A 26,285-nucleotide genomic window follows, 5' to 3' on the forward strand; every position below is an offset into this window, starting at 1 on the left:
GCAAGCAACGACAAGCAGCAAGGCTCCCACGTCCACGCACCCCCACCTCCCGTGCACGTCTCCCTCCCGCTCACCCCCCACTCCCGTCTCCCGGCGCGCGACCCGCCGCACCCACTCGCACCGCCCCCCTCGCCGCAAACCGCCACTGACGCCCGGGTCCGCCAGACGAGACAAACCAATGGGCCCCGCTAGCAGCGCCAGCCCTTTTTTTCCCCACCTAAAGGGCGAGTCCAGATTTCGCAGCGCCCGAGCCCGGCACCCGCAGCAACGGAAACAACGGCCCTGGGGGAGAGACAGAGAACCGGCCGGAGAAATATAAAAAAAACAGGCCGCGCGACGGGAGCCACCACGCCATTACTTCGGCGCCCCGCCCTCCTCCAACCGCCACCTCCCTCCCCCGACCTCGTCGCGCGATCTCCGACCGCCCGCCGAGCCCCAGCGGGAGGAGCTTCGAGCCCGCGCCCCCGGCGTCCCATGGTGGGTACGGCACATCGGGGCCGCGAGATCTAGGGTTTTCGCGCCGCGGCGGGAGCGATGGGGCGCCGGAAGGCCACGGCGGGGCCGGCTCGGGGCTCCTCGAGGGCCGACCACGGCGTAATCTCCGGTGAGATCCGCGCCTCCGTTTTTTCTCTTTGCGTGTGTCGTGGTGCCAATGCGTTGCCATTCTTCTGGATCGAAGCTAGCTGCTACCGGCCGTAATCGTAGTTGGATTTGGTATGGGGCTGTAGCTGTCTAGCTGAGCTGGGGCGGGGATGCCCGCGGAGGGCGAGTGCTAGACGTCAGCTATTTGTCAGTGTTAGCATGGTGATGTCATTTATTAAATGTGGCCTGCGCACTGTCACATAGCGTGTACATGGTACATCATGATTTTGTTTTATCAGCGTTTGCGAGCGCAGAGTTTCAGTATGAACCTGCACATCATATGTGCACATGCGCTATAGCTGCATAGATTTGAGTAATGAGGTAGAAGTGTTAAATGAATCACACTCGTATTTTATGGAAAGTTAGTATTTATACTCTGATTGGATGTCTGTTTCCTTCAGTACTTGATACATCAAATTTGTATCTGAGGCGAAGCATTAATTTAGGATCATAGGAAGGGGAGTCAGTGATTTACAGGCGGCTGGCAGGTCACCTACGCACTAGGAGCCACCCTCTTGTATTGCCGCCTAGGTGCCTGTGGCCTTAGCTCACATACGTGCTAAGCGGGGTACCATGCAGCATCATAACACTTGTGATAAAACCTGGTCACACTGCAAATGACTTTGCTTGTTACAACTCAAACCAATGTGTTCATAATTTGACAACCATTTTGTGGTTTCTTCGATTCAGTGATGTCTAGCAGGGAATGCTGGATATCTAAGTTGGTTCTGGATTCCATACCATTAAATTTTTCGAACTTGGCTGCATTGCAAATACTCAAACCAGAGAAAAGCTAATCAAGTCCTTCCAATTTACTATTTGATTGCATGTGACTACTATATCATGTTAAAGAGCTTTGCCATGTCTACTTCTCAACTGCTGTGCCTGTATCGTTCCTCCTTACATAGCAAATCAACTTGTGAGTTCAAAATAAAGTTTACATTCCATTTATCTAATGACTGGCTAGACAAATAATTTTCTGTCTGGTTAATGAAAAGCCCGTTTACATTCCATTTATCTTCTTTGTTGACTCAAAATCTGCCAGCTTAGTATCTTCTACCTGATACATGTTGCTTTAGTTAGATCTGTCGTAGTAACACAGCTTCTTAAAGTTGGGTATTGTATTTAACTAATTTGAAGTGACATACTGTGTTTTCTATCCTAACTTTTTATTTATTTTCAGAAATCCGGGAGAAACATAAATTGGAATTGGAGAATTTGACACTAACAAAGCACCCATTCAGGACATTGCACTTCTTCAATTTAGCTATGTTGCAATACTTGAAAAGATCAGCAGCATATATCCTGAGTAAAAGAGCTTTGTTTGTTCTCCTAACTGTTATGGTGGTAATTCCTGGAGTTGCACTTCTGGTTACCGATGGTCTGCACAAAAAGGTGTGGGCAACTTTACTACATTTGTGGAGTATACTGACATAATACCAGTTGATAGTGCATTTTGTAAACTACATGAGTGCTAATGTTTGTTTTCTGATTTCTATGCAGCATGTGCAGGAGTTCCTTAATTATGCTAGATTTGTGTTGTGGTGGGTTTCATTAGGTGTGGCCTCTTCGATCGGACTAGGCAAGTGTCATTAACTTCTCTCAAGATTATGTAGTGTGATCACATAAAATAAAGGAAGTGCAAATGAAGCATGTTTTAACATAGTTAATTTATCCTTTTTGTCCTACAAATACTTTACCTTTTATAGCTAAACAGTTAAACCATACCGTCTGGTGGTTGAAGCATCTAGTGAACATGAACCAGCTCGCTAGAAACTAATTTTAAAAGTTGGCACATCCTTTATTTTAGTTATAATATAATTAGTTATTTCCGTGTTAATAAAAAGTAAATACCAGCAGCAAAATTATAATATATCGACCTTTGTTGACCTTGAGAAAAAAAGGCTAAAGGTCATACTTCACGAAAATTGGAGAGGAGAGCAAGACTGTGTGTAGTAGAAGTTAGAAGTTGTGACATTTTAGGGTGTCCGGTTTAAGTTTTTGCAGTGACTGTGTGTGGCACTAAGACAACCTTTGAGGTTGACTACCTCATGATATATCATTAATGTCGTGCTCTTTTGCACCCAGAGAAGGACACTGTTACCATATTCATGTTTCTAGCAGAATATATGGATATTTGGAATTGTCAGATGGTTTTGAGACATTATTTAGGCAAAATGTGAGAACAATATTTGATCATTTTAGGGACTTAGGCATGATAAAGCCTATACCAACTTTAGTTAGTTTTGTATACTTTCTTAGTTAGCAGTTGTCTTGTGCTGTACATGATAGGTTCCCCTTTATCATATGCCAAGACATGTAACAATGAATGCTGCCAAGTGTTAAATTTGGAAAATAGAACTTTGAAGTTTATTTGTTTGCCTGGAGCAAGGAGTTCGTTTTTGAAAATTGATGGATTAGTATTTGAAATGCAGGTTCAGGTTTGCATACATTTGTGCTGTATCTTGGGCCCCACATTGCTCTCTTCACTATTAAGGCTGTTCAATGTGGCCGTGTTGATTTGAAGACCGCTCCATATGATACCATACTGCTTAAACAGGCGCCATCATGGCTTGACAAGAAGTGTTCGGAATTTGGATCGCCCATGTACCCTTCATCAGATCATTCAGTGATGATCCCAGTCTTTGATTTACTCCCTCAGGTTCAGTTGGAAGCTGTTCTTTGGGGTATCGGGACGGCACTTGGCGAGCTCCCTCCTTATTTTATATCACGAGCTGGTAATTGTGCAATTCATTTTATTCTGAAGTAATTGTGATATCCTATTAGATACTTTACAGCTGTACAGTATATTATTCAATCTATGTGCAGATAATGTTAGTTCTTTCTGTGTTGTTTCTTAACTGATTTCCCTTGAACACTATCTATAGCGCCTACTTTTTACTGTACTATGTAACATGTGTGCGTGCCATCATTGTTATATCCATTTAGCTGTTGTCCCTTCCGTAGGTACCTAAGTTCACCAGCTTCATTTATGGAGCACTTGCACATTGTCGTAGCATTTCATGGTTATTGTTCATTTTCCTCTTATAAAAAGATTGAAACTCTTACCAATCTAGGAAAACAGTACTCATTTCATTCTCAGTTCTCAGTAATGGGATGTAATACAACTTTTGAGACTGTTATTTTGTCACTAGTCATGTTTTGTGAAACTTTGGGCCAGTTTTTTTGGGCTGCAGCTTATGCATAAGCTCCTGTGAAAATAAGCCTCAGTTAAGCTCTTGTGGAAATAAGCCCATGAGAATAAATAAGCTAACGAGTTCATTTTGGTTCCTGTCCCTCCAGCTTAATTTTGATATACCTAGTGAAAAGTCTGTAATACCCCTGGACTGTATTGTTCTGATATTCAGTTGTGTTTTAGTGTTTTGTCGCCCATATGAACATAAAATTGCTTTTTCAAACATCATGAAATGTTAGTCGAAGATCAGTTTGTCACATGCAAGGTGGATCATTTTCTCACATACAAACATCATTGTCTCACATAGAGTGGCGTAACAAAAAAAAAGGACAGCTCCATGTAGAAAAGTTGTGCTGCTGATTGACACTGACGAAACTGAACACTCTGAACATCATGTGGAAGCTCATCAGCACGAAACTATAACATTCATATATAATTAGCTTCATTGGGGAGTGGTTGTTACAGACACTCATTGACACTGATTGATGCTGACGAAACTGAACAAAACACTAGTTCAACAGGGATAAGATGCAACAGGGGGTGAGTACAAAAACTCAATCTGCATCTGGTGGACTCCGATAACACACGCTCCCAGATCCTACACACACTCTGTACTGGGTGTTCGCACCCAGGTACATTAGCAGCACAATACCAAGAACTAGTATGGTGGCCATCAGGTTGGTGCACGCTATCAGTAGAGTAGCAGCAGCCATGACTTGAGATGATCGGCCCAGAACGTGATCAGCGTGCAGATCTGCTGGCTTGTGTGCGGCAAGCCTGCTGGTTGATGCGTGGTGCTGAGCGGCATTGGGGGTTGTAGCCCTTGCGATCTGGACAGCTGAATCCAGGGATCCAGGCGCGTAGGCGTGCGTTGGGAATACTGCCGGCGCTGGGAATCTTGCTCGGCGTCCCCTGACGAGAGGACGAGCGACTGTGGACGGCTGGACAGAGGAGTGGCAGGGTGGGGCAGAGCAGAGGGAGGCTGGGGAGGAACGCGTCTACCCAGCACCAACGGTATCCATGTTGTCGCCGCTGGAGTAGGGCGGCATCGGGAGGCGAGGTTGTCGGTGGCGGGAGGCGTGGGCGGCGGTGACGGGGAAATCCTATTTCACGGGAGGAGAGGGGCGAGAGGGGGATAGATAAGGGCAGTTGCATTTCCTTTGTAATTGTGTGCAAGTGGGAGGGCAAGGGGATATACCGGTTTGTTTTTAAGTGACCGCTCGCGGGAAGCTGACCACCCCCAGCTTTTTTCCATTGTGAAGGAGAGGGCTGTGGAAATAAGTTAAGCTCTATGCCCCAAAACGAGCTCTTTTGAGTTTTTGGCTTAATTTGACAATAAGCTGCTCCACAAAAGAACTGGCCCTTCATTGTGGGTAAACAGTACTGGTTCACTCTCAGTAATGGGATACAATACAACTTCTGAGACTGTTTGTTACTATAGTCATATCTTATGAAACTCTCTTTATTCTTGTTTGTTCTCTTTCCTTGCATGCTGGAGTTGATTATTTAAGGGCTATTTAATGGTTGAATGTTAAACTCTAGAAATTATTTTGTAGCAAACCATAGCTTGTGCGTTCTCGAAATCTGCAACCTTCATTATCTCGAGGTTCATTTTTTTAAGCTGTCCATACTGAGCAAATGATCTCTCATGTTGCAGCTCGTTTGTCAGGAAGTGAGTTAGAAGCTGTCAAAGAGCTAGATGTTGCTCCTTCTTCAGAAGATGGTCCAATAGCATCCACTGTGAATCGTACAAAACGCTGGCTCCTTTCTCACTCACAACATCTCAACTTCTTCACTATCTTGATACTTGCTTCGGTTAGTCTTTGTCCTGTCTGAATCTTTGAGTAACGATTTCTTACAGAAAATAGTAGTTGCAGAATTTTGCTTTGGCAGTATATCATTCATGCAGCTCTTGCAGGCTTCGGCCCTAATTTTTCTATTTGATGCCATGCTAATTGGACATTGTTCATACCAAAATTAACACATGTAACTAGTTCCAAGTATGGATATATAATGCATCATGTAACTTATATTCTTTGTGTTTACTAGGTTCCAAACCCGCTGTTTGACCTTGCTGGTATTATGTGTGGTCAATTTGGTATACCCTTCTGGGAGTTCTTCTTTGCAACTTTGATCGGGAAGGCCATCATCAAGACTCATATTCAGGTTTATGATCTATACATTTTATTGAAAAATCCTGGCGTTAATTTGTGTTTCTCTTGGTATCACATGTTTATTTTTCTCTCTTGATCTGCTGGTGATTGGTATACCAGTCTGCTTTAAGATCCCATGAGATAATCATGTATTCATCATTTTAATATATTCTTAGACATACTTTACGTGATCATGTCTTTTTGGTTCTGTCCAGTTAGAAACAAAATCTTGAAATCTTACAAGTTACCCCTACAACCCAAGCAAAATTGTAGTTGCGACCTACATGCCTACATTGATTATTCTGTGTGATCTCTGCAGAATATGGTGTGAATTGTATCAGAGATTTCACTCAAATACTATATTTACTGTGATAAAATGATAATGCCATTAATGCTTGCATCAGAAGTACATGATGTACCTGCCATACCAATTGCTGTTTCTTCTAAAATTTTGATTTTTCTTACCTTGTTTTTTCTTTCCTCACAACAGAATAAACAAACTACAAGTGATACAATTTTGCTTCTTTTTGTGCTCCTTTTTTTCCTGAAAATCAAACAAACTTAGGTGGAAAACTATCAATTTCTTATTCTGTTTAACTGAGTTTCTTATCATTTTGGTTTATTGTCAATTTGACACCTTACTTATCTGGTTGGATTGAAATGAATATTTGCAGTCTCTCTGTACTGACACATGAATTGTACCTTCTCACTTCTGCAGACACTGTTTATCATCTCGTTATGCAACAACCAGCTCTTGTATTTTATGGAAAAGGAGTTGATCTGGATATTTGAGCACATTCCTGGGTTTTCAGCGACCCTGCCATCTGTAATTGCCAAACTCCACAGTGCTAAGGAGAAGTATTTATCACCACCTGTGACAGTCTCACCTTCACAAATGGAGGTTGGTATCTTCATTTTCATGTCATTTGATTTTCAGTTTTTTCTTACCTGTTCATTGATGTTCTGTAACTGTCACTTGTACAGGATAAACAGTGGAATTTCTCTTTTGCATTGGTCTGGAACACTGTAGTGTGGCTTGTGCTTGTGAACTTCTTCATTAAGATCGTCACATCAACAGCTCAGGATTATCGCAAAAGGCAGCAGGACATAGAGATGGAGCTCATTACTGATTCCTCACCCCAGAATCATTCTAAAACTAACTAACAGCAAACATGGTTGTATTTATTCAGCTGCACATTGCGAATATTCTCCTTAGTAGCCTTTGCGCCTGGCTAAGCCCTTGCGGATGATCCCAATGCTGGTAGAAGTTGTGTTCTTCTGTACAGTGAACAGAAACATGGGCCTCTCCAACCCGCCACAAGTGATGGCTGCGACTTTTTGTCATTGCGCCTCTACTGGCAGTTCCTGGAGGAGAATCAGTCCTGTTATTTTTCAGGCGCCAACTTGGATGAACTTTAGGGATTGTTTGTTTGTTTAGCACGATTTCATTACTAAGATGTAATTTACCAGTACCTTTTTTTACCTTCTTATGTTGGAAATACGGTAGCTGATAGGGCACCCGAGAGTACTGAAAGGTGATATGTTTTATTGTTACATTCACAATGCAAATGCATATTCTCAATTGGAGCCAGCTAGATTTAACGGTGCACTTCAACTACAAGTTCACTCGGGCAAATAATAAAGCTGCTGATACCAAGATTGCCTTTGTTTTCTTTTTTTGGTGGGGATCTGCATCACGTGGTCGATTCGAAAACTGTGTCAGAAATTGTTACCTTGTGACTAGCTCAGACTGGGAAACTTGTGATTCTCAGCATTCACGTTATCTTTTGCATGCTCTTTGGCTTGTAGCTTGTGGTTATTAAGCAAAGCGGACGCATCTGAAGGTCAGTCAGGGAGGTGAAAGGCGAGGTGCGATTACACATCATCAGCAGATAAAATTGTTACTGTACTGCAGCCTCTTTACACCCGCCCAAGTGTTGTCAATGCAACAGAGGTGGTCGTGGGCAGTTGTCCGAGTTCTCTTGGGCGTGCTCGCTAGTGTCATCCAGCGAGCGCCGTGCACCACGTAAGTTGGAGCACACGCGGGGCAAATTTCGTCAAGATACTCGAGCACGAGACTCCAAGGCGTGTCCTCGTGTACATTGCCTTTTTTTCACAAAGGCGATCTCTACTGCGACGAGACGAGAGATCACCGATTTTCTAAGTTGGAGGAGACAAAAGCCAGACTACTCGCACGGCACGATGAATTGCCATGCCTACCTATATGCCTACACGACCCGGCTAGCGACCGCCGAGCGCGCCGAGGAGTACTCAGAACCGGGGAGGGGCCCCCTCGCCGTCGCGGGCACGTCATTCGCCGGTGGAAAAAATGCGTTCGTCATCTAGCACCATCGCAACCGCGCAACAGACGTCTCCCATCCGGCCATCCCATCACCAAAGTGAAGTTCACCTCGGTTCAGAGTTCAGACTCCTCCCGGCTCCCGCAGCCGCAAGCGAAGCCGAAGGCCGAGGCCACCCACCCCCCCTGCCCTGCCCTGCATATATTAACGGGACGGCGGCAACGACAAAGCATAGAATACTAGCGCCCCCACTAGCCTAAGCCCCGAGCCTCCAATCCGCCACCGGAGACCGGAGCAAGCGCGGCTAGCGAGCGAGGAGGCGAGCCCGGCGCGCATGGCGGCGGCGGGCAATGTGGAGTTCATCCGCGCGCGCAGCGACAAGCGGGAGTACCGCCGCCTGCTGCTCCCCAACGCGCTCGAGTGCCTCCTCATCAGCGACGCCGACACCGACAAGGTCCGCCCCGGCCCGCTCTCTCTCGCTCGCTGAATGCTCGCCGGTTGGTCGACGTTTTACCGCGCGTGATTCATCCGGCGTTGTTGTTGTTGTTGTTGTTGTTGTCTGTTTGTGCGCAGGCGGCGGCGTGTATGGAGGTTGGCGTGGGCTCGTTCAGCGACCCGGAGGGGCTCGAGGGCCTCGCGCACTTCCTCGGTGAGTCCATTCACTCCCCTTCCCTCTCCGCGCACTCTCCTCGCCGCCGTCGTCGTCGGCCATCTCGCTCGCCGATTCCGGTTCGTTGCGTGGGCGCGCGTGATCTAACAAACCCACCGGATTCCTGGGGCGAGTACTAGTACTTTCTGGCCAGGCAGTGGTTGGTTGGATGGGGATTGTTGGCTGGACCCAGCGCAGCGCTCCTGCTCTCCGACTGCGCAACGGCGTCGGCGTCAGATGAATCTCCTCCCCCTTTTGGGATCCGTCTGGGGTCTCCTCCAGATTTTGTCTCCATGGAATCGAGTGACGGAGGAATGCTTTCTTCCTTGGCCACTTTTCCCCCATTGGGCACTGCCTTGCCGCTTTAGGCGTTCCCGACCGCCAATGATGGCGTCGCAGATTTGCGGCCAGGTCAATGGATGTTTTTTCCTTTTCCAATCGAAAAGTTGATTGAATGAATCGGTCCATTGATTTGGTCCAGTCAGTGTCGCCCGGCGTGTTTTCACCGTCGGATCACGCCATTGACTGACGGTTCGGGCTAAAGTTCAGAGCATCCATGATTGATCTCAGTGGCACGGGCATCGGGCCGTACATGTTCTGCCTTCGCTACGAGTGTACGACTGCTGGCTAGCTGAATGTCTTTCTTAAATGCTTCTCAGGTTTCCAGCCAAATTATTTGGTGATGTCAGTACTATGTGGTGGGCATAATTATGTGTTTGTTGAACGATCCAAAAGAGTTTCATGAGAGACACGGATTTGGTTGGGCGGGCTCCATCGCTCCAGGATATGGGAACCTGTCGCTCTCTAGATTAGCAGCCTGCTCTGCTCAACTGCCCATACACGTTGTTGCCTAGTAGGATCCTTGCAGCTTGCTGGATGCTCTCACTCCACGAGTCCGTATTGGTATTTTCTCTGGCGTGTGAAATTCTACCCGTGGTAACAGCACAAGATAATTCTACTCGACACAGGCCCTCCGTACAACACGCAGGACAGTGCCAGTTTATGATAGAGAGAGTGGGTCATTTTTGCTTCACAACTTTTAAATTCGACGAGTGTAAGAGTAGTAAACCATTTGTATGGAGGAGACGATTAGCACGATGAATGTTGGTTGCATCAAATCAAAACTGATTTTCTCTTTAGCATTTTTCTTCTTCTGTTTTCTGTTTGTTTTGATTTATCACCATGGACTTGCTTGCAGAGCATATGCTGTTTTATGCCAGCGAGAAATACCCTGGAGAACAAGATTATACAAAATATATCTCGGAGGTACCTCTTTCACGTTTGCTTGCAATTATTACTCACACACGTTAATGCCAGGTTTGTAAGAGTTTGAACCAGGTTTACCGTCCCTGCAAGCATCACATTAGATGACTATTCATAGAAGTATCATTAATATCCCGACTTACAACAGCTTTGTCGTCCTATCACAAGCTTGTAAAATGGCCTATGATTTTACTTCTGGGACCCGTCAATATAATTATTTCATACCAGCTTAAATATTCTGTTTCATGCTTGGAAGTTACATTCAGTGTACTTGGATTATAAGTTTTTTTTGAGTATTTGGCATGTCGTGAAAAATATCAGCATGGTGGTTCTTCCAATGCCTTTACATCCTCCGAGACAACGAATTTCTATTTTGATGTTAACGCGGACAATTTCGAAGAAGCCTTAGATAGGTAACTTTCTTAGTAGTATTTTCTTCAGTTAATGCATGCACATTGAATCAGGTTGTGATTTCTGTTCTGCAGATTTGCATGATTCTTTATAAAACAATAAATAAGTAGGTGATTTGTGTTGCGCAGATTTGCCCAGTTCTTCATTAAGCCACTGATGTCGCAGGATGCTGTTCTTAGAGAGATCAAGGCTGTTGATTCTGGTGAGCAGTTGCTTTATACATTCTAGTGCTATTTGCTTCTAACATAACTTTTAGCTTATCACAATTACTTTATGTTTATGTTTTATTTGGAGTAGTAAGAACTAAGAAACACATTGTGAATAATGTTATATTTCATTGTTCTCACAGAACACAAGAAAAATCTGTTGTCAGATGGCTGGAGAATGCATCAGGTACTTCAGAGTCTCAACCTTCTTAGTTAAATACATGTGATATCCTTTCGTGCAATAATGTCATATCTGCATCATGAATATTTGTTCTTTTCATACAATCATATTTGGCATGATATAAGCCCGGCTTATACTCACTTAGAATGCCAGGTTAACCATATTTGGTATGTTCTTAGCCTGATTTATCATCATCCTGTATATCCCGTTAGCCCTGGTGCACTGTTAGTCTGTTACTTCATTTTTGAGTATTTTTTTTCACAGCTTCAAAAGCATCTGGCCTCAAAGGATCATCCTTACCATAAATTCAGTACGGGTAAGCAATTGTTGGTATTCAGACATTGTTAATACTCATCCAGCTAATTATGGTTGTTGTTTTGTATTACTGTATAAGTGAGTATGCAAATCAATATGACGTCCGAGTATTCCTGTGTTCCAACCCTTAATATGTTTCTACCAGATTCAGAGATCACGCTTTTTTAATTCACATACAAATGCTAACAAAAATCATGTATATTTTTAAAAATTCTTGTTGTGCATGCCTAATATACAATCTCCTTCCGGAATTTGCATCTTATTTGAAATTATGTTATTTAATGCGTCAGGGAGTTGGGAAACACTGGAAACTAAACCAAAAGAGAGGGGTTTGGACATCAGGCTTGAGCTTCTTAAGTTTTATGAGAATTATTCAGCAAATCTTATGCATCTTGTTGTTTATGTAAAAGGTAAGTAGTACAGGTTCGTCAATTTTGGCATACCTGAACTTATTTGTTACTGATAAAATGATTTTGTAGAGAGTCTCGATTGCATTCAAAGCTTAGTTGAAAGCCTGTTTAGTCACGTCAAGAACACGGACCAGAGAAGCTTCAAATGTCCAAGTCAGCCCCTTTCAGCAGAACATTTACAGGTAACTTGAAACAACACCAGTCACACTAAAAGTAAATACAGGAATGACAAAGGATATGTAATTTCGCATACTTTCCTCTGTCCTTGTCATGCAGCTTCTTGTCAAAGCAATCCCAATAATAGAAGGCGACTACCTAAAAATATCATGGCCAGTTACACCTAACATCCAGTTCTATAAAGAAGGTCCTTGCCGCTATCTCAGTCATCTTATTGGACATGAAGGCGAGGGATCCATCTTCCATATTATAAAGGAATTAGGCAAGTTAACTTCAGCAGTATATTGTTGTAAATATTCTTTTGCCAGCTTATGTACTCAAACACTGGTCATTCTTTTGTTTCTCGTGTCAACTTGTGTGACCTGCGACAGTTCTATTTTGACTACATCAGGATGGGCCATGGATTTGGTGGCTGGTGCCGGCAGTGACAGCAATGAATACTCTTTTTTCTCAGTAGGCATGAGGCTCACTGATGCTGGTCATGGTAAGATCTCATCTTCATTATGCTCTCTTATAACATTTCCTTTTTTAAAAGTTTTAAGCACACCTTGATAGTACAATTTAGTAAGCTATGTGCATATCCAACTATTTCAGACCACATGGAGGATATTATTGGGTTGGTCTTCAAATACATCCACCTATTAAAAGAAGATGGAATCCATGAATGGATATTTGATGAGGTAACTGACAGACACATTGTTTAATCATGTATATAGTTATTTGACGATTTATGCTCCTAATGTGCAGTTACTTTGAATATGAACATTGCACCCATGGACTCTGATGTGTTCTTTTAATAAAACGATCTCATTGGGTTTAAATTTTACTACCCAAGGTTGTTTGCTGAAGCAATTCATAGTTCAAAATTTTACTACTGATAAGCAGAGTGAGGAGAAACTATGATTACATTTAATTACATAAATATACATACTAATGTGTTCATTGTTTTCTAGCTTGCGTCAATAAATGAAACAGAATTCCACTATCAAGACAAAGTCCATCCAATCAGCTATGTCACATCTACTGTCTCAAGCATGCGGGTATGTTTCTGTAGAGCTCTAATTTTTCAGCTTTTACAGTTCCTTGTGATCAATAATTTTTGCGAACTCTGATGTATATCTCTTTGTACTTCAGTAGTATATTTTTTCTTCTAACTGATATGCTTATGAACTGGCTTGCAGTTGTTCCCACCAGAGGAATGGCTGGTTGGAGAATCATTGCCGTCAAAGTATGCGCCAAATAGAATAAATATGATACTTGATGAATTGTCACCCGAAAGAGTTAGGTAAGCATCCACCGTTCACATGACAACCTTGATTGTTCCTGCTTCTATATGCATATTCTCTCGGTATGCCAACATATGAATGTATATGCAGAAGTCTGCCATTGCTTAATTACTACAACCTCTGTAACTTAATATACTGCAAAAATGTCTTACATTAAGTTACAGAGGGAGGAACTGATACTGGGACTCGTCAATAAAGAATTATCACTGGCCATGGCCTTACTTCATATCTTGAACTTCAATTTTACTGATAAGCTTGTGTCAAATGATCTGCGGTTATGCACATAAACTAGCATACAATGCGAAATATCATGCCTTCATTCTTTCTTTGATGCAATACTTCTCTATGTCTGTAGAATACTCTGTGAATCTAAAAAGTTTGAAGGATCTACCAATTGTGCTGAGCCTTGGTACAATACATCATATTCTATTGAAAATGTCACTCCATACATGATAAAGGTTTGCACCCCACCCTTACCTGCACACGCACCAGCAATATCATCTTCCAATTATTATTTCTCATCTTATGCCTCTATGTGGCAGCAATGGATTCAAAAAGCTCCTACTGAGAAGCTTTATCTCCCAAAGCCTAACATTTTCGTTCCAAAGGATTTATCTCTTAAAGAAGTGCCAGACAAGGTAAAATTTGGAGCGGCTTGTTTGTTGTGTGTTCACATTAGCACACTTTGTATGAATTATCAAAATTTATATATACTCACAAAGTATATATACTTTATCGAACATAGTATATTAATTTTGACAAAAGTAGAACTGTTTCACCAGGTTACATTTCCGACAATATTAAGGAAGACGCCACTTTCACGGCTGTGGTATAAGCCCGACATGCTGTTCTTCACTCCGAAGGTTTACATTATAATTGATTTCCACTGCCCATTGTCAAGCCACTCCCCCGAAGCAGCCGTATCTACAAGTCTGTTTGTCGATTTGTTAGTCGATTACTTGAATGCTTATGGTAAGCAACAATTCTGAAATTATCTGAATAATTGCATATTTTACCATATTGAACAGACTGTCTGGGGATTGTTCCCTCGAACTTTATGTACTAATGTACACTGACAATTAGTTTCTGCCTTTTGTAGCTTATGATGCTCAAATTGCGGGTTTATTCTATTCGATATATCTTACTTCTACTGGATTCCAGGTTTAGTTCTGTTGCTGCATCCTTTCTGTTTCCTATGAGTGTTCCGGACAGCTAAATTGCTCTTCGTGCATTACGATGTTGCTGGTTTTTACCCAGTTTTGAATTCGAACTCAAACAATTACCCGATTTTTTGTTGTTTTGAAGGTGTGCGTAGGTGGTTACAATGACAAGATGAGAGTTCTGCTACATGCCATAATGAAGCAAATAGTGAACTTTGTAGTTAAACCAAACAGGTTTTCTGCCCTGAAGGTCAGATATGGATTCTTAGTTTTCCTTGTCAACTGTCATAATTTCGCTCGGACACATTTGTACATTTACCTAGTCTCTTCTTCATCAACTTGTGTGGATCAACTTAAAAGGTGTTGACTTTTTCTTTCACTGAACACTGTTTATCCTGTGGATTGCAACTGGTAGATGATGTAAACTGAGGTATGCCAGATTTTAAGTTGTGGACACGATATTGCTAGAACCAAATTCATAAAGGGTTCCTGAACACTCTGAATACATAATTATGATTCATTGTTTTGCATCTTTTGTAACATACTTCTGTGAAATTTATAGCAACCTTCTTTAAATATGAATAACAAAGGTTTTGGAGACTACAGATTCATTTACACAAGCACATCAATTTAGACACCATATAGAAAATTAATAATATCTTAAGATCCATTGTAGCAGATTTGTGGTGGGGGTGTTACAACACAGTACTTATTTAGTTGCAGTTATACTACAGATTTTCACCATGGTTGATTTTTAGACTGGGAATATTCTTTCCCTTCAGATTCTTAGCGGTGCTTTTTGAAGCTGTGACTATTTCTTTCATGCCTACTTTTTTTACCAACATCTTGCTACCACAGGAAACTTCTGTCAAGGACTACCAAAATTTTAACTTCAGCCAACCATATTCTCAAGCTTCGTATTATCTTTCATTAATACTGGAAGAGAAAAAATGGCCTTTGGTAGAGAAACTTCAAGCTCTTTCTAAGCTTGAGTCAGATTCTCTTGCGAAGTTTGTGCCGCACTTGCTGTCGAAGACATACTTGGAATGCTATATTCAAGGTTTGGTAAATTCCATGTTAATACTCTACTAAATGTTCAAGGACAGGACTGAAATGCAATCCTAACTGTGCTTAATAATAATTAAGAACTCTTCTTGTAGGAAACATTGAGCCAGGTGAGGCTGAGTCTATTGTCCAGGAGATTGAAGATACTATATTTAATACCCCCAATTCTGTATTCAAACCCATGTCTCCATCACAATACCTGGTCAAGAGGGTTATCATGCTTGAAAAAGAGATCAAATGTTGCTACCAAATTGAGGGATTAAATCAGAAGAATGAGAATTCATCGGTTGTCCAATATATTCAGGTATAGGCTTCTTCTAAACTTTGAAGCAGTTCATGTTATCGAAGGCGATTACTTGTTGGTGATCAGTACCTTCTAATATTTGTAGCCAAACTAATGGCTGGTCATCAATTGGTGAGCCTGTTCCCAGATAATTACTGGTTACGATCAATCCAGTAGTAGTTTTTTTAGGTAAAAACCCAGTAGTAGTTGGAACAATCTGGAGGGGACTATGGCTGCTCACCACTCAATTGCGGCAACTCAAAATAATTGGAGAGTGCCACTTTTCCTTACTTGAAACATTGTTGTGAAATGTTGTCTTACATGCAAAATATAATGCCAAGAAATCCAAATTAGGCTAAGAATAGTGCAAAACTAATCAAATACTCCCACCGTCCCATAATATAAGAGCGTTTTTGACACTACACTAATGTAAAAAACGCTCTTATATTATGGGACGGAGGGAGTATATAACTAATAACTGGCTCCTGGTCGGCTCACGAAGTATATTCTATGTCGGGGCAGACCGCATACTCAGTTGCACTACATGATTGAAACATCTCAGCCTTGAGCCACTAACCCGAGGCACGACTGAACATGCATAAAAGGCATGTTCATAAGGGACAGATAATTAGTGCTACGTTATTTTTGACCTGTCTGTGAGGTGAGCAATGGCGTGCTTGAACCACTAAGCGAGGCCCTACCGACTCAATAACATGTCGAATCGATAAAATATACAAAATATGGTGACGGTTTTGCTCTGTTAACTTCCTTTAAGAAATAATAGTTCTACAGGGAGTTTTTATTTCTTTTTTGAAAAGAGGAGGCCCCGGTCTTTGCATCATGATGATGCACACAGCCAAATTTATTAGAAGTGGTTCAAGTAGTTCAAAGTACTAAAATACAAAGTGAGAATTGTTCTACAGGGAGTTGCATAATATTCTAAGAAGTAGAAGAACTGTCTCATGTCAAATGCGTTCTATAACAAGCAGCATGCCAGGTTACTAATATAAGCATATTCAATGTATCCAGGTCCATCAGGACGACGCCCTCTCAAATATCAAACTCGAGTTGTTCTCTCTAATTTCTAGTCAGCCTGCTTTCAACCAGCTGCGGACTGTTGAGCAACTTGGGTATATAACGTATCTTTCTCTGAGGTACGTCCTTTCAAGAGAAACACACACATTTTGTTTGCACTGTTCATTTATAATCCTAACTTATTTTGATCCCTCAGATCCGATCGTGGAGTCTGGGCACTCGAGGTTGTCATTCAATCCACAGTGAAGGTACATGTTGAAAGATTGAGTAACAAATATGACATACTTTTTTGCCACTTTCTCCTACTGACCTTATTATGGAATCCTAGGATCCTTCATATCTTGATTCTAGAATTGATGAATTCTTTAAGACATTCGAAAGCAAAATCCATGAACTGTCCGACAAGGATTTCAAGGTTAGTGGCTTCAGAACTAACTGATGTACAATGCCAAATTGCGCATCTCTTTCATAACTACCCAATTACTCATGATATGATCTGTTCCACATAGTGTCTTCTTGTCGAAAGACAAAAGGTTTTGGCATTAACAAAGCATTTTGACATTGCCGTGTTTTGCTTATGACAGAGAAATGTCAAATCGCTTATTGATTCGAAACTGGAGAAATTTAAAAACTTGTGGGAGGAATCTGGCTTCTACTGGGGAGAGATTGAAGCCGGAACTCTCAAGTTTGATAGGGTCGAGTCCGAGGTAAGTGCTTTAGTTCGGGCAACAATAAACGCTATGATATATGAGAGAAAACTACATGAAACAAAAAGCAAGCCGGAAAAGTGGGTCAAAACTAGGGCATTTTTCAAAAGTTCCGTTTCGAGGAAACACATCGCCCTTTTTTTTCCCGCAAGATATATGACCTTGAAAATCATTTGCAGGTTGCTCTCCTAAGAGAGCTCAAGAAAGAAGAATTCATCGAATTCTTTGATGAGTACATAAAGGTGGACGCCCCTCAAAGGAGGACAGTAAGCGTGCAGGTCTTCAGCGGCAACCATTCGGCAGAGTTCAAGAAGGCGATCGCCGAAGCTGATCAGCCCAAAACCTGCCGGCTTACCGACATATTCGGCTTCAAGCGATCAAGGCCTCTGCACCGCTCGCTGAAGGGAGGTCCAGGCCTGATCACAATGGACTGACATACTACATGTTCTTTCTTTGCTGTAGTGTAGTACATAGTCTGTCACCACACGCATGAACCCAATTTTGATTGATTTCTCAATGGTCACACACGATTGCACAATGCTACTCTTCATGTATGGAGTAACCATGTGATGCTATTTTGAGAACAAATGTACCAGCTTATAGAAATTAAACATGCATTGCTACTTTGTCTGCATCTACTTCTTCTGACAAGTATGTACATTCACATGAGCTAACGATCACAGCGGAGCGGACAAGATGGCGCCATGCATAAGCCGAGAACACGTACACATTGTGCGCGGCACGTGCCCGACGTAGGTGTCATGTCACCATCCTCGCACGCGTCACCGGCCGCCTCGGCTACGGCACGGCCCCGATCGCCGCCGCCCTCCCGCGGCCGCTGCCCCACGCGTAGCTGGCGCGGTGCCAGCGGCACCGGAACGAGCCCCGGTGCGCCGTGGGCGAGCACACGCAGTAGTGGTGCCGGTGCGCCTGTCGCTGCGGCGAAGGCGTGGGCGCGGGCGCGACGACCCCCGCCGGCCGCGAAGGCCGCCGCCTGGCCGCGCAGCCCGGCGGCAGAGGCGGCAGCCCCGGGTGGCACATGCTCCGGACAAGGCCTGGCGACGGCTAAAGCTGCAGAGAGGGCTCTGTCCACCCGGCCAGACGCATAAAAGGGCGACGGAACGGAATCGGGTTCTGGTGTTTTCCGGGATGCGCCGGCGGTGGAGAAATGGAGATAGAGGGGGGAAAGCGAGGAATATTTGTGGGCGCGCGGGTCACTAGGCTGGTTGCCGTGGCCCGTGGCGGCCGCTGGTTTCGTGAGGTGGTGGGCGGGAGGCGGGGGAAAGGGAGGGGGCGCGGCCGCGTGGCGGGAAGGCGATGGGGAGTGGACTGTGGAGCGCGAGGCGTGGCGAGCGCGCGGGGAGATCGATCGCGTGGAGAGGAGCGCAGTGGCGCGACATCCTGGTTTTGCCTAGTGTAGTGTGTGATGGAATGGAACGGAATGGAATGTCTAGTCGTGATCCACTCCGGGAGGTGACGGTGATTGAAGGTTCCTTGCGGTGCACTTCTTTCGGCTCGACGGGGAACTGGAGTGCGCGCCCGGTCAGGACAAAAGCCGGTAGCATATGATATCGATCTTTCCATCCTCTCGTCTCGTGGCTTCTTTGCGGCGCACTTTTCTTATCCTCTTGGACCCATCCGACCGACATGGTAATGCCGGAACGCCAACGGATTGTTTGGCCCATACGTTTGGCATCTACCGGCGCTACGTGTCTGTTACTACTCCGTATCAGCGCGTTCCATCCTTTTGCTCCGCAACAAGTGAAGTGCGTCATAAGTCCATAACTATCTCAAAATCCTTTTCCCCGTCTCTGAAGTTAGAGCAACTCCAACGGGCCGACCCAAACAGACGACGTTTTTGTTCGCCTTTTGTCCGTTTGGGTCGGCCGCCCACCTACCGTCCGCCCTCTTTTAGTTTTGGATCGGCAGTGCACCCAACGGGCCGACCCATTCGATGACCGCGTGCGTTTTAGATCATGCCAGCGGCCATGCCGTCGCCCTGGTTTTGGCGCTCCAGCGCGCGGGAAAGGTTCGCGCGCGCGGGGAAAGCGGCCTAGCGCGCGCTGGTTTTGGCGCTCTAGCGCGCGGGAAAGGTTCGCGCGCGCCGTGGCCGGCGCTCGTTATAAGAAGGCGCTCCCTCCACACTGTCCGCCGCCCACTCGTCTCGCCCCCTCTCACTAGCCTCGCCGCCTCTGCGCCACCATGTCGATCCGTCGCCTGGGCGCTTCGGATTTTCGCGGAGTCCGCGAGCGCCGCTCCGGCGCCTTCTCCTCCGAGATCTGGTTTCGCGAGAAACGTCTCATCCTCGGCACCTTCGACACCGCAGAGGAGGCGGCCCGCGCGCACGACGCGGCGGCGTGGCGCCTCCTGAGGCCTCGTCGGGATATAAATTTTCCCGACATGTCGAGCCAGCGGGCGTAGGATCTGGCGCCTCTCCCGCGGCTTTTCACCGACGAGAATCGTCGTGTCCACCGGAAGCGGCAGCGTCGCCATGCCATCGCCGAGATGGACGTGGAAGCCATGGTGGTGTGGCGCAAACGGTTCCTGCAGGACATCGTCGACGAGCGCCAGTTCTACAAGCAAAGGAGGTTGGAGAGGGACGCGAGGAGGACGGAGCGAGCCGCCTATCGGGAGGACAAGCGTTCGCGGAAGCAGGGCGCTCAATTGAAACTGAAGCTACGAGAAACGTCGGGTTGGGACTTTGAAGACGAGCAGCATGCTGACGCCTATATTCAGACGTCGGAGGAGGACATTACCGAGTCGGAGTCAGAAAGCGACGAGTAGTGGTCTTTTCTTTTATCTGTGTACGCTAGAACTATCTATGTATCCATTTTTATCTGAAAAAATGGCCGGCGGCGTCGGCGACGAAGCAGGCGGGCGAGGGTGTGCTGTTTGATGTGGAGAGGCCAATCCAATGTGCCATCGACCAGCGGGCCTGGTGAGGAAAGAGGACGAGCGCGCGCGCGTCGTCACGTGTCCGCGCCGCCGCAAATCAGGCTAAAAAATGGCCCGGGAATGGGCCGGCAGGCGGACGAAAGCGGACACGCGTCCGTTTGGGTCGGCGCATTGGGCCAACTTTTTTGTCCGCGCCGACCCAAACGGATGGCCGCGGACGAAATGAGTCGCCCCATTGAAGTTGCTCTAAGTGCGTCACCTAGATCCAAAATTCAAAATCTGGAGGACATTGCTTTGTGCTTTGCTTGAATGAGTGTCTCGTTTGATGCCTCAGTCGGTATAGATCAAACAAAGGAGAAGTTTTGGGGTAATAAGATTGAAGACTACTATTGCAACACGGTGACTGTCCCATCCAACTGCACTCAAGGCTCACTTGGACACCACTGGGTGCAAATCATGAATTATGGCCCACTAATTGAATAGCCATACAAGCAACGCAATAAAAAGGGCGGCATCAGGGCCTTCACATTGTACCATTGCTACAAAAAACTAATTGGCAATCATGGATACGGAGGAACTTGGAAACGAGACCAAAGAGATTGGAGATTAGCATATCCGTTGAAGCCGGTGATGAGGAGGATGAAATTCCAAAAAAAAGCCACGTGGTGCAATGATTGCAAAAGAGAGGAAGAAGCATGAAGGCGTCGGTGCCTATAAAGAGGAGCTTTGTGCAAAGATTGAGACCAGGAATGCTTTGGCGGCCCAAGGGAAAGAAGAGAAGGCAACAAGGTGGAATGAGCTCAAGTCTATGGAGGATGAGAAGTTGAGAGCAAAGTTTGCGGCACAAGCGAAAATGGTAAAAGCGAAGGAGCGTAGCCTTGCATTTGAGGAGGAGAGGCTTGCAAAAGATAATAAGGCCGGCGAGAATCCTACCATGTTCGTGGACCAAGGTACGATGGATGCCGTGGCATGGAAGTGTTGGGAGCTCGCTCGTGAGGAGATATTAGCCCAAAAGGAGACCGTATGTGGTGGTGGTACTACCGGTTGGGGTTATGGTGGTGGACATGGAGGACATGGTGGTGGCCGTGAGGGTGAGGGTGATGGAAATGGAGGAGATGGTGATGACCGTGTGGGTGATGGCGGTGCTGGTGAGCACAAAAGCGCTTGAGTTTGTGTTGTATGCATTTGGTAGGGCTCGGTCCACGACATAAGACATGCTATGTTATGATATTTTGGATCAAAATTGATCGATGTAGTGGCTTTCGGATGAACTATGCATGTTTTAATTTGAATTGTTGGATTGGATGAACTATATGTATGTTTATGGTTGATTTATTGCGTATGTTGAGTTTGAATCATTCATATGATTGCTGAAATACCGTGCCATTGTTTGAAATGTATGGTCCAATGGATAGACAAATTAGCCAATAAACATTTTGTGCTTGCGCCGCTAAACAACATACCCCCTTCCTTGGCAAGGTTGCATAAATTAGCTTAGGTCTAATGTATGTCTTGTTGGGTATGTCATATGCTTTGCTATAAAAATTTGCTACGGAGGACTACTTGTACGATGATGCTTAAAGACGTAACTATGTCGAGTACTACAGCGACGAGGAATTAATAGTTAGGAGATGTCGGGTGGCTGCCTGAGACCTTGTGGGATGGGATCGTTTCCTTTTCCTTTTAGCCTCTCTAGGCATTTGCATCTTGTATGTAGTCAGACTTGCCTCTCTTTCCACTATGAAATGGACGTAATGTAAGCCATGTGGCTTTTTGGATGTAATAATTTGGATCTTGCCTCATGTGAGTCCTACATATCTACATTTTTCTTCCTCATAGATCATTTTATAATGATTACCAACAATCTAGTACTCTGTACTGTATAACCATGCGTGCATGGTTGAAGTTATATGATACATGTAGGTATCAGATGCGCCTCTACTCTGGGATTGGCAGCAACACACTAGATAGGAGCAACACACTAGATAGGAATAGTTTTGCATCCGCGGCCTTACATGATGTCTCTTCTAAAATATGCGAATGATGCCATCCTTTTCATGGAACATGATTTAGAAAAAGTTGCAAGTACGGAGCTTATGTTTGTTCTTTTTCAACAAGTCACACACGAAGGTTGAAATCGGAAAACAAAGTTGAATCATGTGCATGCAAGTGTTTTTTATGGATTTTTTGGATGTCTGGAAATAAACTTTTGGATATAACTCACACACCCAACTATGATACCACTTATTAGAATAGGAAGCACACGGTGATCTATTGAGGATCGGAAAGCAACCACATGATTTGTTAACCGGTTCGGCGAACAAGCATGACTATGATGCTCCTAATCCACATTGCTACCACCACAACAATGGGCCATCGAGCATCGGCCCCCCCTTGGCGGTTTCAGGTACGAGTAGTTCGGGTAGGTTCTCGGCCATAGAATCATGCCGAGGTTTAGAGAGATGGCCAGGGGCGGCAAGGCATGCACGATAGCGCCGCCGGGCATGGTTCACATGTACATGCAGTTGGTTGCCAATACATACAAGTGGGTCGTTGGTTAGAGGAGGAAGAAGCCGGAGGAGGAAGATGTCCCAACTCCCAAGCGTTGGATTTCAGCCCCAAAGCAAAGAAAATCGACTGAAATTCAGACACAAATAGGCGACCCCTATTAAACGCTAGAGATCTGATTGAAGATAAATTACTCTTCAAATGTTGTGCACACACATATAATCTTATGATCTCATGCCACAAGAGAATTAATGGAAGGTAAGTACACAAACTTGGACAAGCAAAACATAGATACAAAGAAACAAAAGAGGAGATCTAGCCTCGGATGAAATCATCGGGCCTGACTATTTGAGTACCCTCAGATGAGTACGTACATCAACCTTGCAAGATGTTAGAACTGCTGCCACGAAGTGTAGGTGCCACCGAACCACCAGTTGGACGGGGCAACATTGTCAGCCGTGACGACCCGACCGTCGTCAGTCTGTACCCGGAAGGACATGCTCTGGCCGTTGAGGTAGGCATTGCTCTGCCAGTTGGCACCCCAGTTTCTGCTCATTACCATCCAGTCAGTCTTGGACCCCTTTATCCACATTTGGGACACCACGTTGCTACCACCGACATTACCATCGTCACGAGCTCAAAGTAGTCGTTCCCCTTCATGGTGAACCTCATGCCCCCACTCCTCTGGCAGGGAACCTTCCTGTAGTTGACGGGCACAATGCCGTCTTGGTAGACGGTGATGGTCTCCCACGTGGGCTGCGACATGTTGAAGTGTTACCGCGGGGGGTTGCACCATCTGCCGTTGTCGCTGGCCAGGGCGTAGTTCGACGGGCAGAAGTTGTTGGCCTTGATGGTGATGGACGTGCCCTGTTTGCACGACTGCGTCTTGCTAGCGCCGCAGGTGATAGTGAAGCACATGCCACATGACGCGCCGTTGTTGAAGAGCGCCGTGCTCAACGTGGCTGAATTAACCCCGAACCCGGCGTTGTACAAGTTCCCAGACCCGCACGCACCACCTGCATTTTTGTGTAAGTTGCGTCCTGCTTAGTAAGAAGATCAAGGATGTGCGACATCCAAATAATACATGCAGCTCAAGCGTAAAAGAAACATTACCCATGGTGTCCGACGCGTCGTTGCCGCCATAGAATGTTGCAAATGCAGGCGTTCATTGAGCAACGGAGGCCTTGAATGCAAAGGCCAACAAGGTGGTGAGAAGAAGCAGAGAAGGAGTCTCCATTTCAATTTCAGAGTACACCTACTAGCAAGTAATGTAGCAAGGCAGCCAAGTCCTCAAGGTTTTTGTCTTGTGCTTTGCAATGGTAATGGCGTCCCTATTTATAGTGTTCATATCATCAGAGCTTGCATGTTGGTTGCTAATAATTGTAAGCTTGATTGGTCACAGAGATTTTCCATGTGATGATTTTCGTTAGGATTGGTCAACATAACAATTATTGGGATGAACATGCCTTGATTTGCTCAGGATGGCCGTTGGCTCTTGACGGTTGAGACTTAAGACACGGATACACGGATTAAACAGCATCATACCCATGTGCCGTTTTTCCATAGCAAAGTACATGAGGCACCGCTTTCAAGTTCTCTTAGTGGATGGGATGTCTTGTATTGCGACGTAGTATGAATTTCTAAAACTTTATTTGATTCTTTTTGCTAATTAAAGTTTTAGAAAAAGCTTTTAATTTGATTCTTTTTGCTAATTAAAGTTTAGCAAAATACCTTATGTTAACTTAATACTTTTATATTTTCTTTTCTGTTAAAAATTTATTTGATAAGAGAGTTATTTTGATTGAACTTGAGTTTCTTTAAGTTCTCAAAAAGTTTCTTATAGTTATTCTTTGGTTGTCTTTGTTGTTTCACTTTTACTTGTTGAATTTCTTTTGATTGTTAGAGTGAATGCTTATATGTATGCAATTGTTTGGTTACAATATACTATTATTGGAGTGTGACGAATAGATCAATCAATTGTGAGAGCGATGAATTCCACCAACAAGTACCAGGCAAGTTCACCTCGTTCATGATTATCATCGTACCCATTTTTTTATTGCATTTAGTATTTATCCTTTCCCACCATGCATGTAAAGTAGGTAATTTGGAAACTTGGCCTTGAGTAGTGTCATGAGGTAGGAACCCATGTCCTTTGTTACCGAGCCCCGGAAATGTTACTATTTGCAGTTGCTATGCTTAGTAGACGGGATTGGTATAAGTGTTCATGGAAGTTGTGAGAGTGATGAATTATAATTGATGACAACAACTTCAAGACTGATGACGACAACTGCAAGACCTCAAGGACTCGAGACATGATTTTTCAAATATACCTCTGGGTGGAAATTGGATGAACGACGCCCTGGAGGACCCAGTGGTTAGCCTAGGTGTCGCTAGAGAAGTGCCAGTCAATCACGCAGAAAGTTCCACCCAGGTTCAAAGAGACGGATGAATACTTCAAGACTGGAAGCTTACCTGTGCAACCACAAGTCAATATGGGCTCTGGCTTGGTTGAACTTAGTTGTGACTCTGGCTGGATCGTGCTAGCAGATGTAGACGAATGGTAGGATTGGACGGGCACTCTCAGTGGTCAGGGAAACTCTCTGAAATACCATGTTTCGTTCATCCCATTCTCAAACACCTAGAAGTGCGAGGTCATAAAAGGAGAGATCGATTCTTGTGGGTTAAGTGCACAAGACTCTACAGAGTATCAACCTAATCGATTAGCTGTGTCCCCAGTTACAGACAACTTGAGCATCTGGAATTGGATCTATCTCGGAAATCTCAACACCGAACTATAAATGGACTATCTGATGAATTGATTATTGGGATTTAATAATGACTTTGGGATATGAGATTTGGTTGGTGATACGTCTCCAACGTATCTATAATTTTTGATTGTTCCATGCTGTTATATTATAATTCTTGGATGTTTTACAATCATTTTATAGCAACTTTATATCATTTTTTGGGACTACCCTATTGACATAGTGCCCAGTGCCAGTTGCTGTTGTTTTGCTTGTTTTTTACTTCGCAGAAAATCAATACCAAACGGAGTCCAAACGCAGCGAAACTTTTTGGAGATTTTTTCTGGACCAGAAGACACCTGTTGGGCCAAAGAAGTACCAGAGGGGTGCCCCGAGAGGGGCACAACCCACCTTGGCGCGCCCAGGTGGGTTGTGCCCACCTCGGTGGCCTCCTGCACCGCCTCTTCGCCCTATAAATACCCAAATATTCCAAAAACCCTAGGGGAGTCGACGAAACACAATTCCAGCTGCCGCAAGTTCCAAAATCACGAGATCCAACCTAGAAACCATCACGGAGGGGTTCATCATCCTCATTGGTGCCTCTCTGATGGTGCGTGAGTAGTTCATTGTAGACCTATGGGTCCGTAGGCAGTAGCTAGATGGCTTCTTCTCTCTTTTTGATTCTCAATACAATAGTCT

At 44.6% G+C, this 26,285-nt stretch overlaps 2 protein-coding genes and 1 pseudogene across 3 annotated transcripts; 2 read left to right on the forward strand and 1 right to left on the reverse strand.

The window, feature by feature from the left end:
* Nucleotides 1–249: 249 nt before the first annotated feature.
* On the forward strand, nt 250–7,586 carry LOC123079371 (vacuole membrane protein KMS1). Its single transcript, XM_044502139.1, has 8 exons — nt 250–604; nt 1,826–2,037; nt 2,146–2,224; nt 3,078–3,380; nt 5,496–5,653; nt 5,888–6,004; nt 6,710–6,892; nt 6,976–7,586. Exons 1-8 carry the CDS (start codon nt 535–537, stop codon nt 7,153–7,155), a joined length of 1,302 nt encoding a protein of 433 aa, XP_044358074.1. The 5' UTR covers nt 250–534; the 3' UTR covers nt 7,156–7,586.
* An 809-nt stretch (nt 7,587–8,395) lies between these two features.
* LOC123079370 (insulin-degrading enzyme-like 1, peroxisomal) lies at nt 8,396–18,065 on the forward strand. 2 transcript variants are annotated; one of them, XM_044502136.1, is made up of 26 exons: nt 8,396–8,745; nt 8,865–8,940; nt 10,139–10,206; nt 10,525–10,616; nt 10,743–10,816; nt 10,964–11,007; nt 11,266–11,317; nt 11,607–11,726; nt 11,796–11,908; nt 12,003–12,165; nt 12,295–12,387; nt 12,498–12,583; nt 12,857–12,943; nt 13,085–13,188; nt 13,545–13,647; nt 13,732–13,827; nt 13,972–14,161; nt 14,289–14,350; nt 14,495–14,599; nt 15,208–15,409; nt 15,510–15,718; nt 16,727–16,851; nt 16,929–16,980; nt 17,061–17,147; nt 17,317–17,439; nt 17,619–18,065. In XM_044502136.1, exons 1-26 carry the CDS (start codon nt 8,626–8,628, stop codon nt 17,871–17,873), a joined length of 2,901 nt encoding a protein of 966 aa, XP_044358071.1. In that variant the 5' UTR covers nt 8,396–8,625; the 3' UTR covers nt 17,874–18,065. The 2 variants fall into 2 exon arrangements, with proteins under 2 accessions (XP_044358071.1, XP_044358072.1); XM_044502137.1 differs by lacking the exon at nt 10,525–10,616 and having other exon boundaries at nt 8,406–8,745.
* Nucleotides 18,066–23,233: 5,168 nt separating this feature from the next.
* On the reverse strand, nt 23,234–24,079 carry LOC123074840 (expansin-A8-like; annotated as a pseudogene).
* Between the last annotated feature and the right edge of the window lie 2,206 nt (nt 24,080–26,285).

The sequence above is a fragment of the Triticum aestivum genome, chromosome 3D (assembly GCF_018294505.1).
Source record: "Triticum aestivum cultivar Chinese Spring chromosome 3D, IWGSC CS RefSeq v2.1, whole genome shotgun sequence".
Classification (NCBI taxonomy): domain Eukaryota; kingdom Viridiplantae; phylum Streptophyta; class Magnoliopsida; order Poales; family Poaceae; genus Triticum; species Triticum aestivum.